At 40.2% G+C, this 16544-nt stretch overlaps 1 protein-coding gene across 8 annotated transcripts in view; it reads left to right on the top strand.

Annotated features, from left to right (window-relative positions):
- The window catches only part of ABI1 (abl interactor 1), a 125331-nt gene that overhangs the window by 107319 nt on the left and 1468 nt on the right, over nt 1-16544 (top strand). For 3 of the 8 annotated variants that reach the window (XM_048837853.2, XM_048837841.2, XM_048837842.2), the window contains 5 exons: nt 1524-1624; nt 2704-2772; nt 4645-4821; nt 8767-8853; nt 14249-14434. In XM_048837853.2, the coding sequence (XP_048693810.2) occupies nt 1524-1624; nt 2704-2772; nt 4645-4821; nt 8767-8853; nt 14249-14434 (620 nt within the window). The remainder of the gene's footprint in view (nt 1-1523; nt 1625-2703; nt 2773-4644; nt 4822-8766; nt 8854-14248; nt 14435-16544) is intronic. The other 5 variants (XM_048837845.2, XM_048837844.2, XM_048837848.2 and 2 more) reach the window with 3 other exon arrangements.

The following is a 16544-nucleotide window of genomic DNA, read 5'->3' as shown; positions in this document are numbered from 1 at the left end:
TACTGGAAGCTAAAATTTATCCACAGAACCAGCAGTACCAATCAGCTTCCACACTGAGGCACATTGGCAGAACAGTACTTTCTCTGGGGAGATCATCTCTTGGGATGAGAGAGTAGTGCTGTCTCTACACCTATCGACTACTTGCCTTTAAATCTGTTTAAATCTGAGGCTTCAGTAGAATCTCCAGTCAAACTGCAAGAAATAAATTGACAATGGCTACCTGAATACAGACGGGATTTAGACAGTGGTTTATTGTCCCAGGGATAGATATGATGTGATTGTTTCAATGACTTGCACCAATCTGTGATGTTTTAAATGTTTACTAGCATAATGGCAGTTCTGGGGTTCAGGGAGTCCTTATGGACTTTGGGAAAACAAGTTAACTTCATCTTTGAGCAGCTTGCTGTCAGTTAAACAATATTGTCAGATTAAGGTATTTAATAAACCAGGATGCAATCAGTTTAATTGGCAGCCATAAAGTCTCCCTTTTTTGTGTGACAAGATCTTCTTTTATGTAGACTGCAGCTGAATTTCTAACTGCAACCAACAAGATCAAGGTCTTCAACATACAGAAAGCTAATTTTGAAGGAATTGTCTGGGTTCCCAGTTCAGATCACTAATTTTCTCTTTTTATAGTAAAGTTGTTATCTTAAGATATTTTTGAATGATCTGTGCTGGACTCTTTGCTAGCAATTTATATATGGTTGCACAGAAATGGTAAATAAAATGCATTGAGTGCTACTATATTTTTATTAAGATGGATATATAGAAATGGCTTTTTAGTTACAGGGCACCACAGCTGTTTAATTCTCTTCCTGTTCTCTGTTGAATCTTTGTAAATTCAAGTCTTGACTAACGGGCATATTTATTGAATTTGTCCATGGATTTTTACTCTGTCCCCTAGTTTCCATTTGGTTGAAAAATATGTAATGACCTCCAAGATGCCTGCATGAAAATTATCAAAATTATTGTATGGCTTCTTCATAAAGCATGTGCGCTCTCGCTCTCTCACTGGCAAGTGGCTGGGCTAGTCGCAGTAGAATTGTTGATAACTTAAAATAAACTTGAACACAAGTATTCATTTAGCAAAAGGAGACTTCTTCAGCATATAGCACACATCACTCGAATTACAAATAACTTATGCTTGAACCCTTTTTACGCCCATTTTATCATTACTTAGTTCAAGGTGCCTGGAACTATTACGGTATTCACATTGGACTAACAGATGTCTAGATCTCATATGGTTGCTTACATTTGTAGTTATAAGTAATTAAAAGCTATGGATGTATAAAAAATGGCTAACAGCTTAGCTAATGATCTCTAGTAGATACAGAGTTTTAATACATTTTGATTTAATGATCTGAGGGTGATAAGTAATAAGGGTTTCAGGAACAGTCAGTCTACAGGATTTTTTTACCTCACATTTATGCAATTGAGCGAATTTATTTGATCACTGTTCAAATAAGTAATATGAATGTATGGAAAGCAGTGCTGACATGTTTTCTCCCCCTCCTCCCTTTTAGCGGTAGTAGTGGAGGAAGTGGCAGTCGAGAGAACAGTGGAAGCAGCAGTATTGGCATTCCCATTGCCGTGCCTACACCTTCACCACCAACTGTTGGGCCAGGTATTTGAGATTCTTTTTATGATACCTAATACTGCAACGTGGCTCATTCAGATGTTTGATTGAAGTTCTCATCCCTTCCCTTTTGAAGAGGTTGGAAGAGAATCGCTCCCAAAACAAACATGCCAAAAAAATGGTCAGCTATTTCTTTTCATTCATTTTTTATTCATTACATTGTAACAAGATTTTTAAAAAATCAGGAATATCTTTTCTTTTTAAGATATAAGGAGCAGGTGGAATCCGTGCTTTCAAACGCGTGTTGACAAGTAGACATTTCTAGATGTCCTGAGAAGAAAAAACTGTTCTGTATGCATATGATCAGAATTGTTTTCTGAAATAGTCTATTGATTTTTATCACTTATCATTTAGAACGTTTAAAATTGTAAATAAAAATAAACTTCTTCCTTCGATTAAACCACTAAAGGAGATTGGAAGAAAGCCTAGGAATAAACAACACCATCAATAGTGAAATTCAAGAACATCCACCAGTGTGATGAAAACCAAAGTGAATCATAGTGTGAAAATCATTTAAAGCTTATCACACAGTATCAAAAGCACGTGCCTCTATCATTTGAGTTGGAGGACTCTTTTAGCCATGTGAAGGTGCCGTACTTGGCTCTTTTAGCCAAGAGGCAAGACAGTAGAGGAAGACATAATCACTGGCGTAGTGAATGTGTGTCACGTAGGCACAGTAAGCTATTTTGGACAAAACATTGACCATCCAAATTAAAGTCTCAAACTAGAGTGGTGGTATTCACAAGTCAAATTTTTACTCTGAGGCAGAACTTTGCTGTTGTATCTTCACTTCTTACTAAGCCTTAAGGCCCACTCTGTGTTCTTGGCCTGCATAGGGATCTGCGTGCATGGGTCTTTCTTTCACAAAGCACCCCAGAAAAATCAATAGGTGCTCCCTGCAGGAGAAAAGGTGTGCAGTTGTAGAACCCTTTGCAGGATTGGGGCCTGTGTGTGTATCCATTTATTAATGTTGAATATTTTCTTGTAAAGTCTCTACGTTCCTGTTGTCTTTTAAAATGTAGCTCTTTTGCCATTAGCCTAACTGGCAATATGAACTATTTTATTAGCACAAATTTCTGTTCCTCCTCCTCCTGGAGTGCCACCAGCACCACCTCTCCCGATGGGCAGTACGATAGGTGAGACTTGTGTCAGCACTGGCGTGATTGCAGTTATTTGACATAATAATAAACTCCTCCTAATGGATTTATAGAAGCCGTTTGCCTTTTGTAGTGTGGGGTGTATGTGATCTGGTATAATCATCAATGTTCGTTTTTGTTTTGTTTTTGTTAACAAATCTAATCCCAACTAATTTCCTGTGGTTGAAAGCCTCTGAAGGTAAATAAATAAAATATGGAAAAAGTATATTAGTTGCTTTGAATCCTAATATGCCCACTAAAGCTAAGATCCAATTAACAATGTGAATTCAGCTTGCGTGTAGTCCTTGTTCATGCATTCTTGTGTATGGGGGGAGGGGAGACCCACAAAGTTCACCAATAAAGTACATTATAGTTTGAAAACAGTAGTAGGTAGAGTGGGGATTGTGCATATGGGGATTTCTCTTGTGAACTGATTGATTATGAAGGAAAATGTAAAAGGAAAAGCAGAAATGTCTGGCTCAGTGGCTCGGGTACAATTCTGTGATCCTTCATGGACAGACAAAACTGGGAGACTTCAGGAATTCTCCTGCATGTGCCAATGAGACGATACAAGTGACTTGCTTCCTGGTAGATTTGGGTGGGATGGTGAAGGAAATCCAATTTTCATTGCTCTTTGGCACTTTGAAGCACCTTGGATTCACAAGCATTAAAGTCATTAAGGGCCCTGTCAGTTTGTTTCCTCAAGCTGTGCAGCAAATGCCATGAATCGCTATTAGTAAGGGGTTTTGAGAGCATTACCTTAGAAAACTTTTAGGTCACCATCCCAACCAAGGACAATTGTCAGAATTCATTATCTTACCACAAAACTAACTTTAGAGGCTTTGACCCATATAATCCTTGTACACTTTCTCTTATCTGAAATGTTAAGTGAAAGTGATTTTGAATAGTCTGTAAACTTTGTGTTGGGGTGTGTGTGTGCATATATGTTTGCTATGTTTTTACATGTATATGCATGTAGTATATTTTACTGCAATACTGTTACTACATTTGGAATCTGAAAAGAACTTGTACATTGGCAAAAAGAGTTCAAGCAACACAAGTCGCTCATCGGTTTGCATAGTGTGAAATTCTGACTTTTGTGATGCACACAAAGATGAAATCGTAAAAATGAAAAAATGAAACGTTTATTCATTATTAATCTGCAATATTGAGAATGTTGCAGATTACATGTGAGGCAGGTAGGAATTGGTGTTGATCTCACAGAAGAATGCTGACACATCTTGTGTTGACTATTCTAGTTTAATGCAGGTTCCCTATATGGAAGCACAGTTGTTAAACAGTAGAAATTATAAATGTGGAAAGTGTCCTAGAATCGTATCACTCTGATTTTTATGTTTGTTTGAGCACCCAACTTAAAAACTTTGTTCTGGTGGTGATGGTGTCTTTTTCTTAACCTACACAAATATGCTGTTTTTCTTTGGCTAGATTGAAGGCATCTGTTCCAGCATGCAAAAATGTTTGCTTTCAAGAAGATACGCAACCTTTTCAGTGTGCTTCTTTTTTGTTTAACAGGTAGTGCAACAACAAAAATTCAGTTAAATTAGGAAACAAGCCGATCCAACATTCTGTATAAGTGGGTGAAAATGCCTACAACATTTCAGAAAACATAAATGACACATCTTTTTATGAATGTTATTTATGTATTTTACATGGCTGATAGCACAGGACTGGTATAACAAGGTGTTTCTTTTTTGTTTCGTTAATATCTCACTCCTGACCTCAAGGTACTGAAGTGTTGGTTTCAAGTATTCACCCTGTTCTGTGTCTTTTTTTTTCTGTTTTCTGCATTCTGTCCTAAGTAATACTTGGCTTAAGTCTTCTTGTTGGTTCCTTTTGGCTACTGCTTTTCAGCTGCTCCTGGTTCAGCTCCTGGTTCCCAGTATGGCACAATGACCAGGCAAATTTCACGACACAACTCTACCACTTCTTCAGCATCTTCTAGTGGATACAGACGGAATCCCTCTGTGACCGCCCCATTTTCTGCTCAACCTCATGTTAATGGCGGGCCTCTCTATTCTCAAAACTCAAGTAAGCCTCTGCGCTTTGCCGTTATGCAGCAATCATGGAATGTTTTGTGTTGAATGATTTGAAGTATGATTTGTCTGTGATAGGCAACAATCAGAATCTAAATGCTTTTTGGTTTTCTCCCTCTAATTGAGAAAAAAATAGCAAAAAGGTATACTTTGCCTCCTTTGAATTATACACAACACTTTTTCCTTAGAAAGTGATCAGGCAGTTAATGTAATGGGTAGCGCCAGGCTTACATATTTAATTATAAGCAAATGTTAATTAGCATTTCAGGGGTGCTGGGAGTGCTTTTGTGCACACAGTCAAAAAATATAAGCTCTTCTGAAGGGAGAACTGATCTGGTAGGACCTGGAATATTGGCTGTAGAGAGAGCTATTGTTTAAAACTGAACCATTAAAATTTCAAATACATTATGAATGTTCCTGTTCTATTAAAAATGTAAATGATGAGGAGAAGAATTGTTGGCTGTCACTGTTAAATGTCTTACTGTCTGAGACCACAGGATAAAATAGCTGGAAATCATGTTCCTTGCATAGCATTAATATTACCTGCTTTCCTCTCTTACTTCATTTAGTAAATAACCACAGTATTGAGGGATTACTCCAGTACTTGAGTTCCCTTTAGGCCTTTCACATCTCAGCACTAATTGCATGCTATCATGACTTAAAGAACTGATTAGGGGACAGAAATAAATCGTCAATGTTTTTTTAAATGGTTTAACAGATTAGCATAGTCCTTACTGAATCCCTTGTTGTGTTTAAAATCTTGAATAAGAGGGGAATTATGAAAAGACTGACGTGGAGTGAAGCAGAAAAACCTGTGGATGTACAGCTAGCATACCCTTGCACTCACACTTCTAGTGGAGTCATCTAGCCAGCAGAGCAAGGGCACAGATGCTCATACTTCACTTTTCCCATCCCAAGGCCCCCAGCTGTAGAAGTTCACTGCTACATCCCTTGCTCTGCCTTCCAGATGTCCAGCTTCTCCCCTCCCTTCCGCTCATCCCAAGCACCCCTTCCTCCAAATTCCTTACCTGAACGCGTGCTTTCCAGAGTCACTCTCCACTTCCCCCTTACCTGAGTCTGAGGTGGTGGGGGAACAGGACACTGGTGGTTTGGTCTCTCCTCTGTGGCAAGCTCGTCCACCTTCCCTGGCTTGTCCAGCTGGCTGCCTCCTGCTCCGTGCTGGGGTCAGGGAAGCAGGCAGCAGAAGAGATGAGCCAGTTCCAGAGAGCAGCATTCCACCTGCCCACCAGGGCAGCCCCTAGCAGCAGGGTGCTGCAAAGCGGGACCTCCTACCTGACTAGCTGATTGGTTTAGCTGGGTGAAGTGGGGAAAGTACTGACTGCTGAGCACTGCTGCACTTATGCAGATTTGTTTGGTCTGCGCCTCTCTGCTGCCTCCCTCCCTCCACTCCAGGTGGGGGCCTGAAACTTGGGTAGCAAACCAGTGTTCCCCTTGCCCATACTCTCAGCTAAATTATGGTCCTGCGCGCATGTGCACACAATCCCAAGATGGATTAATTATGCCATACTGCTCATCTCACATAGTTTCAAAGATACCTGTCTGCTACCTATAACTTTTGCCACATCATTTGACATTTTTGCTCTTCAGTTCCAAGAGAATTGAGGAATGTCTTGGTGCTGCTCTCGCGTTATGTATGTGATATGTGAAAAACATTTAGATTAAGAACTTCCCCACTGATGTGGAGTTCATTTTCAATGAAAAACAATTGTATATACATGGAAAGCTCCTGGGGTGGTCAACATTGTTTGTTTGTTTGTTTGTTTATTTATTTATTTAAACTAATCTTTACCTTCCTTTATTTCCCCCTGGCCCCTCAGACACACTCAGTCCCTTCATTTCCTCCACACACTTCACTGCAAAAATAATTCATTGTAATTAAGAGAAACTGTTCATTTTCAATAGAATCATAGAATATCAGGGTTGGAAGGGACCTCAGGAGGTCATCTAGTCCAACCCCCTGCTCAAAGCAGGACCAATCCCCAATTTTTGCCCCAGATCCCTAAGTAGCCCCCTCAAGGATTGAATTCACAACCCAGGGTTTAGCAGGCCAATGCACAAACCACTGACCTATCCCTCCCCCTGAGTGGTGTTCAGATGCCAAAAACTGGATTTAATTTCTAAAATGGCTGAATTGCCTCAAATGTTATGTAACTGATTTTATTTTTGAAAATTTAGATTCTCAATACAATTTTTTGTTCAAATGCAAGTATAATCCCTTAATCTGGTGCTTCAAAACACGCCAATTTTAGATTTTTTTTAAAAGGTATTGTGATGGGCATATTTTTCACTTGAAACTATTTTCATCCACTTCCAAAATGGGTGATTTTTAACATCGTTGTCTTGACGATACATCCAGTTTTTCCTGTTTCCCCTGGGTTACACTTTTTAATGATTACAAACAGTAATTTATTTCTGGAAAACGTTTACTTCAGTTTTGTAAACAAATCTGCTTTCTTTTTCCCCTTTCACACTTCTATGTTGATAAATTATAAGGGGAAATGGTGGGTTTTGGAATGAACTAAATGCTGCCTTTATTCAGCAAACAATGTTAATTATGCCTTTGTTTTAAAACCATTGCTTGTTCAGAAGAATAGAACCTATTTCAATTTTACGATTCCAATCAAATTACTCTGCTGAATTCACACCTCACAATTTTTTCATCTGTGGTTAAATGTAAATATTTTAAAACTGAAAAAATGGCTTAATTTATTAAATGAGTTGGTCTATTTTTATTCTCTTGGAGATGTTACACCAGAACGGATATCTTTGATGGCAGTTTCAACAGAGTTAAGGCTTAAACGTTAATGGAGCTGAACTACTCTATCCCCTTCCAGCATGAGTCTGACACACTTTGGTCGGGCAGTGCAGGGGAGCTTGTGTTGCTACTGCCTTTGCTATTATATACCTGCTTTATAAAGCGAGGACTTCAGTTTCTAGGCTGTCAGTCCATCCTGTGCCTTTTTAATGAGCACTGACTGCACATACGCACTTATAAAGAACACTAAACCCTTTGCTCAATAAAATGGATAGCTCAACAGAATACAGTTCAGAGGATGTGCACTCATACATTTCAACTAATTGGATGAGAGTTCTGCATATGCATGGGAGGGCCAGTTGTACCATTGGAACCTATACCAGCCTTCTGATTGCTTGGTGGCTCGTATTTATAGAAGGCTTTAAAAAAATTGAAAACAAAACTTTATGCTGCTGGAAACCAATTTACAATTTTGTGTTTCAGCCAATGGGAGACCAGGTCTGTCTGTCTTGTAAACCAATAAAAATACAATAGATCCACAGTAGCATAGTAAATAATGAAGCACTTAAATGACTATATATGGGATAAAATAATCATTGGTCATTCAGTATGAAATAATTCATAATAGTTGGAGTTGCAGGATTGCTCCTATAAATAAATCTTTGCTTTGCCTCAAATTTATATATTTACCATATGTGTCTGCTATTATGTAACAGCAGGAGACCACCATCCTTTAAAACCTTGTATGTCTCATTAATATTTCTCTTCAAAGATAATCACAATTTTGGAGTAATCCCTTTTTTTAATATTGAGAGTAAGGAAGTTCTGTTTTGTGCAGTTTCTAGGTGCTACTGTAATACAAAGAATGTATCTAAAATGAGTGAAATCCTTCATTCTCATGTCCTCTGAACTATGAACATTCAGAATGGACTTGCCTCTTAAGGAAGAAAAATATATTTATCTGAGTCACTGATTGGCTAAACATGAATTCAGCTTTAGCTTTGCTTTTGGGAAAACAAACTTGAAGAAGGTTCTTCTATGTGTGTTCTTGTTGTTGTTCTTTGCATACTTTGTTTTGTGGTCCTCGTTACTGACAGCTGCTTTTGTTTGTTTCCTTTTTTCCTTTATCTGTTTTACTTCCCCAATATGGTCTGTTGCTACCAGTTTCTATTGCTCCACCCCCTCCCCCTATGCCTCAGTTGACTCCACAGATACCTCTCACAGGCTTCGTGGCCAGGGTGCAGGAAAACAGTAAGTTTGTACAAGCTGAGCTGTCAAAGAGTAGAGCCTGTTTTCTTCTAGCATGCATGGCTGGCAAATCAGACTCTATTTTGTTTCTTTTTCAGAAGCTAATACCATCTTGCATTCTAGTGCCACTATGTTATTGGAGCTGAAGGGCACACTCTTCAATTTTTTATAACATGTGCATGATTATTATTGACCCATTTAAGGTTTGAGCTGCAAATTTATGATAGAAGTAAAAATGTGAAATATGTGGCATCTGCTCAGTGTGGATGTAGAAATATATATTAATTAAAAAAATTAATTTAGTGTTGCATCCTCCTGCCTACCACTAGTGATAATTACTTAGCTTGGATTAGAAAGGATTACATAGCCTTTTAAAATATGCACCTGTGTAATTGTTAACTCATAAATTGTAGCAGTTTGTTAGAAATTCATGTAGCCAAACAAAAGGAAAGGTGCGGTTTTACTATCTAATGCAAATAGGAGTCTGGAGTTTGCCTCAATTCTTCCCTTTTCCTCCTGTTTTCTACAAGTGAAAACGTTCACTAGAATCTGGACATCTTCTGGAAAGTTGAGCAATGATAGTAACAAAGGAGCTGATCCTGAGAGGTGCGAAGTGCCTGCAATTTCCTATTAACAATGGACGCTCAGCATGTCTTGGGGGAGTGTTCAGGGTACTGATCCTGCAAGGAGCTGACTCCTTACAGGGTGCTGAGCACCCATAAGAATACTTGAGCAGTCAAGTTTTCACCTTTGCCTTGGGGATATTGTGCACTTTTCAGAATCAGGGCCAAGACAAGGGGCCCAGATGTGACGGTGAGGAGCGCGCTATAAACCTTGTATCGAGTAAAATAGATAGCATGGCACAAGTTTGCATTTAAAAACCTTTCCAAACCCCTTCTCTGTTATAGTGGGCTAGCAATTGCTAAAGATCAAGGTTACAAAATGTTAGAACCCCATTTTTACATGCTAATAACTTTCTGAAAAATTAATCTTTTGGACTGAAATTTTCTATGCTTATAGTCCTCCTGAAGCTGAATCCTCTCCACCCAAAAAAACAAACAAAAAAACTTGTGTGTCTATAACCAAAGGAAGAGAATCTGAGCTCACTTTTTAACAGGCCTATGGCAAAAATGACTAAAGTTTGAAACCTGGCCTGGGAAGGGTGAACTTTCCCAATCAAAACTTTCCTCAGTCAAAATCCATTTTTTTAAAAATAGTGCATTGCATTTGAAAACTGGATAGTGAGCATCCAGAGTGGAAAATGGAGTTCTAGGCAGTGGTGTAAAGTGATGCAAAGACTTCACTTTACAAAACTGGGTTTGAGTTTTGCCCAACTGCTGGGTTTTCACTTACCCACTCCCTAACAAATCCCATTAACAGTATGGCGCAAAGGCCACAGAGCAACGTGGATAGGCTGGACTTCCATGGCATGAGAGGTTCCCTTCCTTATGGATCCTAAGGACTTGGAAAGTTGCTTCTTCTGTGGCCCCTGAGAGAAATTCCACAAGACCTACTCTTTTTTTTTCCTGCGCCCTGTACTCCGACTGTGGGTATCTTCATAGAAGAGGGTTTTATTGAGACTTCCTAATACCTCTGTTACACAGACACAGCTGATATACTGCAAGTAGGTGTGCTGCTGCTTTTTTCTTCAAAACAAGATTGGGTTAGAGCAATCCCCACCCCTATCTCCACCTAAACAATAGCTGCAGCACAGGTGCAGGAAGTCACTGTGCACTTACGTTGTACACACCCAAGAGAGGGTTTGAATTTGAAATCTGGATCTGAAACCATTTAAATGTTAATACTGAGAACAGGCAACTTCTACCCTTCCTCCTCTCCCATTTTATTTTTTAAAAGAAAAATAAATGCAACAAAACAAAGTTAATACCACTTTACAGTTGCCCAGTTAAAATCATTGAGGAAGTGTAAAGGTTAAATTTCCAAGAACAGGGTTTACTCCACTTAGTAGCACATATATAGTACTTCCTGTTCCCATTAAATGTGAAGTTGAATTTGTATGTTTTAGGAGAAACGTTTAAAACAGACTTGTATGCTGCAGCCAAATGGGTGTATCTGTTGGCACTTTCACTTAGCATTTCCTGACACTTTTTTTTAAATAAGCAACCTTATTGTTGAATTAACATACTTTTGCAGTTAATAAGATAAGGCATTTTCACTGGTTGAAACAGGACAAGAATTGATGAGCATGATTAAATACAACAAAATCCAAAATGCTCAGAGATGGAAATTATGGGAGAATGTTAAATTTGAATTGGAAATAAATTTGTGAAATGTGTGCCCAAGATACTGTATGAAACAGATCCAATTCCTATATTATTTCATTTATTTGTGTGTGAATGTGTCTGTGTCAAGTGAATTGGGTCAATAGACTATACCTACTAGCAAGTCATATTTCACTGTGCAGACAATGACACCTACAAGACATTACTCTCTCGTAGAATAAAATGTTTAGTTTTGGAAACAGTCCAATTCACGAGAGTCGCATAAGTGGGGGTTTATCTGGGAGAAGAACCACTAATGGCTTGGAGGTGAGGAGTAAGGAGGTCTTTAAGAATTTTTCATTTAAATTTCTGGACACACACACCCTTCACTCACGATCACCATGTTGTCCCTCCCTGTCCTTTATTTCCTTGTTACCGTTAGCATATTACACTATAAATGTGCGGCTGTACAACGCTGTGGTTGAGGCATAATACCTTGGAGCTGTCATTTCACCAGCTCTGTCCTAAGTTAAACAAGGTCAGACTGGGATGGTACTAGGACTGGAGACGTCCAAGGAACTTCAGTGATGTTGGTGATTCAATCTGTGGCACTGATCCAGTGCCCTCAGAACAGTGCAGTGGAACATGATGCAACTAGTGTTGCTATAAGGTGAAATTTCAAAACAAGGCCCAGACACTTGTATGGAATTATTACACTTTTTTTGTGCTAACTCTGGTGTTCTGCTCAGGTTCTGGTCCATCAACTATATTACTCCTAACTAAATTATTTCTATAGGAGGGATGCCAAATATATGGCACATGGCTGAATCTGTCCAGTGGGGCCCCAATGCTCATGAAAAGGATTTGTCCCACAGTTGCTTGGCTGCAGCTTGGTCACAGGAACTGGAAGGAAATCTGAGTGGAAGGAGGGAGCTCCTGCCAGACTGGGCACAGGTTCCATCACTGAGCCACTCAGTCAAGGCTCAGAGCAGAGGCTTTCCACCCTCTCTCTGTGCAGCTGCCGCCAGCATGCTGGGCTCAGAACTTTATCTGGATACAGTGTTTTTTTCATTTTTTATCCTAAACGGTCATGTAGATTGTTGTGCATTGTTAAATAGCTGTCATACTCCTCCACAGAGGGGACTGTATATGAAGATTTGATTGGATACAGATAGATCTTTGGCCTCTGTCCTGGTTGGCAGGATGATCAGTAGCAGGGAGTGAACGGGGAAGGTGTAATGAAATGTTTCGCATTGCAGTGGGAAGGCAGAGGGGCTAAAATGAGGGGTTTGACCTAGAGAGCAGTTGGGAGATGTCTGTTGCCCATATATAGAGGTTAAAGGCCATATCTTTCCTATGAATGGGGAAGATGGATTTCCAGCCCTTATTTGCCGGCTGGATGAGAGTTTTTAAGCCAGTGTTTAGAAAAGAGTTACCCACCTTCTCTTAACTGTTCTTCAAGATGTGGTGGTCGTGTCCATTCCAATCAGGTGTGTGGGCGCCATGTGCACAGTTGTTGGAAAACTTTCCCTTAGCAGCTCCCGTTGGGTTAGCTGTGGAGTCTCTGGAGTGGCGCCTTCATGGCGCTCAATATATGACCCTGCTGACCCGGCCCCTCCTCAGTTCCTTCTTACCACAGGTGACGGTCTGGAACTGCTGTCGCTTGCTTAGCAAGTGCTTCCCTTAGCGTTTTCATATAGTTAGCTTAGCCTAGTTTAGTTGTTGTTAGTGTATATTTTGTGTATATAGTGAGGTTTGGGAGCAGAGATTCCACACACACACCCCCACGCCCCCTTGGGCTCCTGGGCATGCCTTGAGCCCAAGGCTTTAAACCTTGCAGAACCTGCAGCAAGCCTATGCCAACAAGGGACCCCCACGACTCATGTCTGGGAGAGGAGCACTAGATGGAAAGGTGCAAGATCTGCAGGGCTTTCTGCCCCAGAATTAAAAAGGAGCGAGATTTCCAATTGAAGCAGCTGCTCATGGAATCCGCCCTTCGTCCCCAGTCTGCTGCGGACCGCCAGGACCCCGCACTGAGCGTGTCCGTATGGAGTGCCCCGGCATGAGTACATGACATGGTGCCGAGGAGGGACTCTAGTCTAAGAGACCCTCGGCACTGGCGTTCTCCGACACCGCAGGATGCACAGACAATCCAGCACCGCTCACGTTCACCAGCGCCATACAAGCAGCATAGAAAAGCCGACGGGGGCACTCCCCGGTGCAGAGAACAGCGGGACCTGCAGGTGTGTGTGGATATCAGGGGTTTGGGGGCAGAAGTCTGTGGCCTGTATGGCAAAGGTTCTTGAGGAGGGTAGGGAGAGCTGCTGTACAGTTCTTGACTGATATTTTTCTATTCTGAATATTGGTGATTAATTTGAGATAGATGGGTTTGAACAATAATTTATACTTCCATTTTTTCCTTTCTCCCTATCCCAAAGCCACTAGTAATTGTGCTGATATGGGAATCTCTTTAGAGAGCTGATATTTTGAATTATGCATTTAATTCCTCATGTATCTCCCCTGAGAGCAATGGCTGCCTATCCTCAGTTTACATTAATTCACTAATTGAATCCAGGGCATGTGCTCATAGACTCTCCTGTAAAATAAGGGTCTGTACAAAGCTTTTCCTCTGAACGTGTATTATTCTGTTTTCTCTTACCTCGTCAAATCTGATACACTAATGACTTCCCTCCCTTCTTGTCCTACACCAGATTTTGTAAAAAGATAATTCTCAAAATAAGACAGAAGCAAATAAATTAGTGCTCAGAATAGCAGAAATGAAGTATATACAAAATGCATTAACAGGATTTGCAAAACCATGTCAAACCACTGATTCATCATGGTGCCCAATTACCTCCTGGTTCTGAGGATGCCTGTCATCCCCTTGCACGTGTGTATATTGCATCTAGTCACTTGTCATACATGGAGATGGGGCAAAAATCCTTTCTATCTGCTGGCAATCAGCTTATGCCCCAGGAGCATGTGCTTTGACTCTAGTAGCATTTATACATAGATTTGACCACTAATAACATAGTTGTGTTTTGTAGCTTTAACACGTAAAGCCTTTGTTTCTAAGCCGTGCATGGTATTCTAGTGCATGCTATGTCTTTCTCTACAATGCACAGCCTCAGGTTAAATGACTGTGTTTCTGATGCAAACCTTCAAACCTTTTTTAGTTGCGGATAGTCCAACTCCTCCTCCACCACCACCTCCAGATGAGATGCCTATGTTTGATGATTCTCCTCCTCCTCCCCCTCCTCCCCCTGTGGATTATGAGGATGAGGAAGCTGCAGTAGTGCAGTACAGTGATCCGTATGCAGATGGAGACCCTGCTTGGGCCCCTAAAAACTATATTGAGAAAGGTAAGAGATCAATCCATACATTGACATGGTGGCAATACATAACTGCAATTTGACTTGTAGGCTCTGAAAGGAAACCAAAATCTCCCTGCTCAATCCAAATTTATAACCATTCTTTCCTAACTTCTCAGTGCCTGTACCCAGTGTAACAAATCTAGCCTTTGATACACTCACACTGGAATGAAGTGGATAAGTAATCCATCATTACAAGAAATAGCTATAAATTAGATTTCATTCATCTTGTTTGTTAAACAATTAGACCAGCAATGGCTGCGTCGGCCCTACTGGATGTCTATCCAGAAATAACTTCATTGAAATACCAGTGGGGCCAAAAAGCCTGATCGCGGGTTTTTCCCCTTGTTGTTGAATAAATGAGATAACAAAGGTAGCTTATGTTAGCCTTTTAACAATAAAATATAGTGATTTTGTTTGAGAAATGCCTTAGAGTATTTTAAATCCTATTTGCATATGGAACTCCTGAGCTCATTCGTAAGACTCGTAATGTTTGTTTCTGCAAATAACTGACAAGCCAAATTCCTAGCTATAGGGTCAGTCTATGCTAAGAAAATAACCAGTTTGTGACAACTGCCAGCAACAGGTTTCCTGTGACCTGGTGTTTAAAATGATTTGAATGCCACCATAGAAAGGGGAAATGTTTCACAGTTAGGGAAAATGTGATAGTGATTGATTGGAGCTGGAAGTATGTTTTCTTCCCTGTAACAGTTAAACTATTATGTTCCATCTTCATTAGTTGCTAAACTGTTTTCAGCACCAGTTTATAGACGACTGAGTGATGCCAACATAGGTTCATTTTACTAATGTGCCCAGACCATAAGTTACTCCCTTCTCCGGATATCTGCCACATGTACGCTCTTGGAACTGACGAAGGAGCATGAAACCGATCAGTGGTACCACTGTAATTACTCACTGTGGAAAGTTTTTCTTCAGCCTGCCCTCTGCCCCAACACAAATCCATCTTGCATCCATTAAAAACTACATTTAAGGTTGAAATGTCAAGCACTCTACACTTAGGAAATGCCAGAATTCAGGCTTCTTGTGCAACGCTAATTTGGCTGTCTTGTGCATGTGGCTTGTCTTCATTTACATAATCATACTATTTTTTCCATAGGACTCCTGCCTCTCACTGAATGTACAGGATGAAACGTGCTCACTGAATCAGCACTTCTTCCATAGTTGTATGCTAAGCATTCAATGTGGCGCCCCAGGCATTATTTGCTTTGCACCCTCCAAACCCTGAACTGAATACAGAATTGTTAATTTTCCTCAGTGGCTGCTCTTTGGTGCCCACATCTTAGTTCTTCACAAACCATTAATTATATCTTCAGTACCCCTGTAAGATGGTGCTATTATCTCCGTTTTATACAGGGGGAAATGAGGCAAAGATTAAAGTAAGAAGTGTCCACTAAATTTAGGTGCACAATTTGAACAGCATAGGGCCTTATTTTTCGGAGTACTTAGCATTTTATAGCGCTTTACATGTTCCAAACACCGCTCCCATTGACTTCAGTTGCAGTTGAGTGTGCAGCACTTCCATAAATCAAACACTAGTGGCCACTTGTCAAAACTTTGGTTTACACGTCTTGCCTAATATCACATAGGAACCCGGTGGCAGAGGCAGTGATAGAAGGAATCTAATTCTCTAGAGCAGCATTCAACAATCTTAACCACCAGACCCTCCTCTCTTTGATGCAGTTTTTTTCCTCATGTGCTACATACCTTCCAACTTTTGCAACAGTTGAGGCAGGGGTCCTACAGCCAACAACCTTGATTTATTACCAGAGCACAGTTCAGCCTGCGCCCTGAAGGTCCTATGGAAAAATATAGTATGTGGTCATGAGTTTAAAAATTATTAAAATGTAAACTGGGGGCCAATTTAAGGTTGTGTAGGGAACCTCAATTTTGGAATTTCCTAATTCTTGAGTGATTGCAACCTTAATTTATTTGAACTAAAAATCTCCTAAATTAAAATAATTAATCTTAGAACTAAATTCACCACCACAGGAGTAATCTGCAGGGTTGGAAACTAGATCCACAGCACTGTCATATGCTGCTTACGATAAGTGGAAGCTGTTAAAAGGCATATCTTCTACGT

Source organism: Caretta caretta, chromosome 2 (genome assembly GCF_965140235.1).
Source record: "Caretta caretta isolate rCarCar2 chromosome 2, rCarCar1.hap1, whole genome shotgun sequence".
Taxonomy (NCBI): Eukaryota; Metazoa; Chordata; order Testudines; family Cheloniidae; genus Caretta; species Caretta caretta.
The sequence above is the reverse complement of the archived record's forward strand: the minus strand, read 5'-3'. Positions and strand labels throughout refer to the sequence as shown.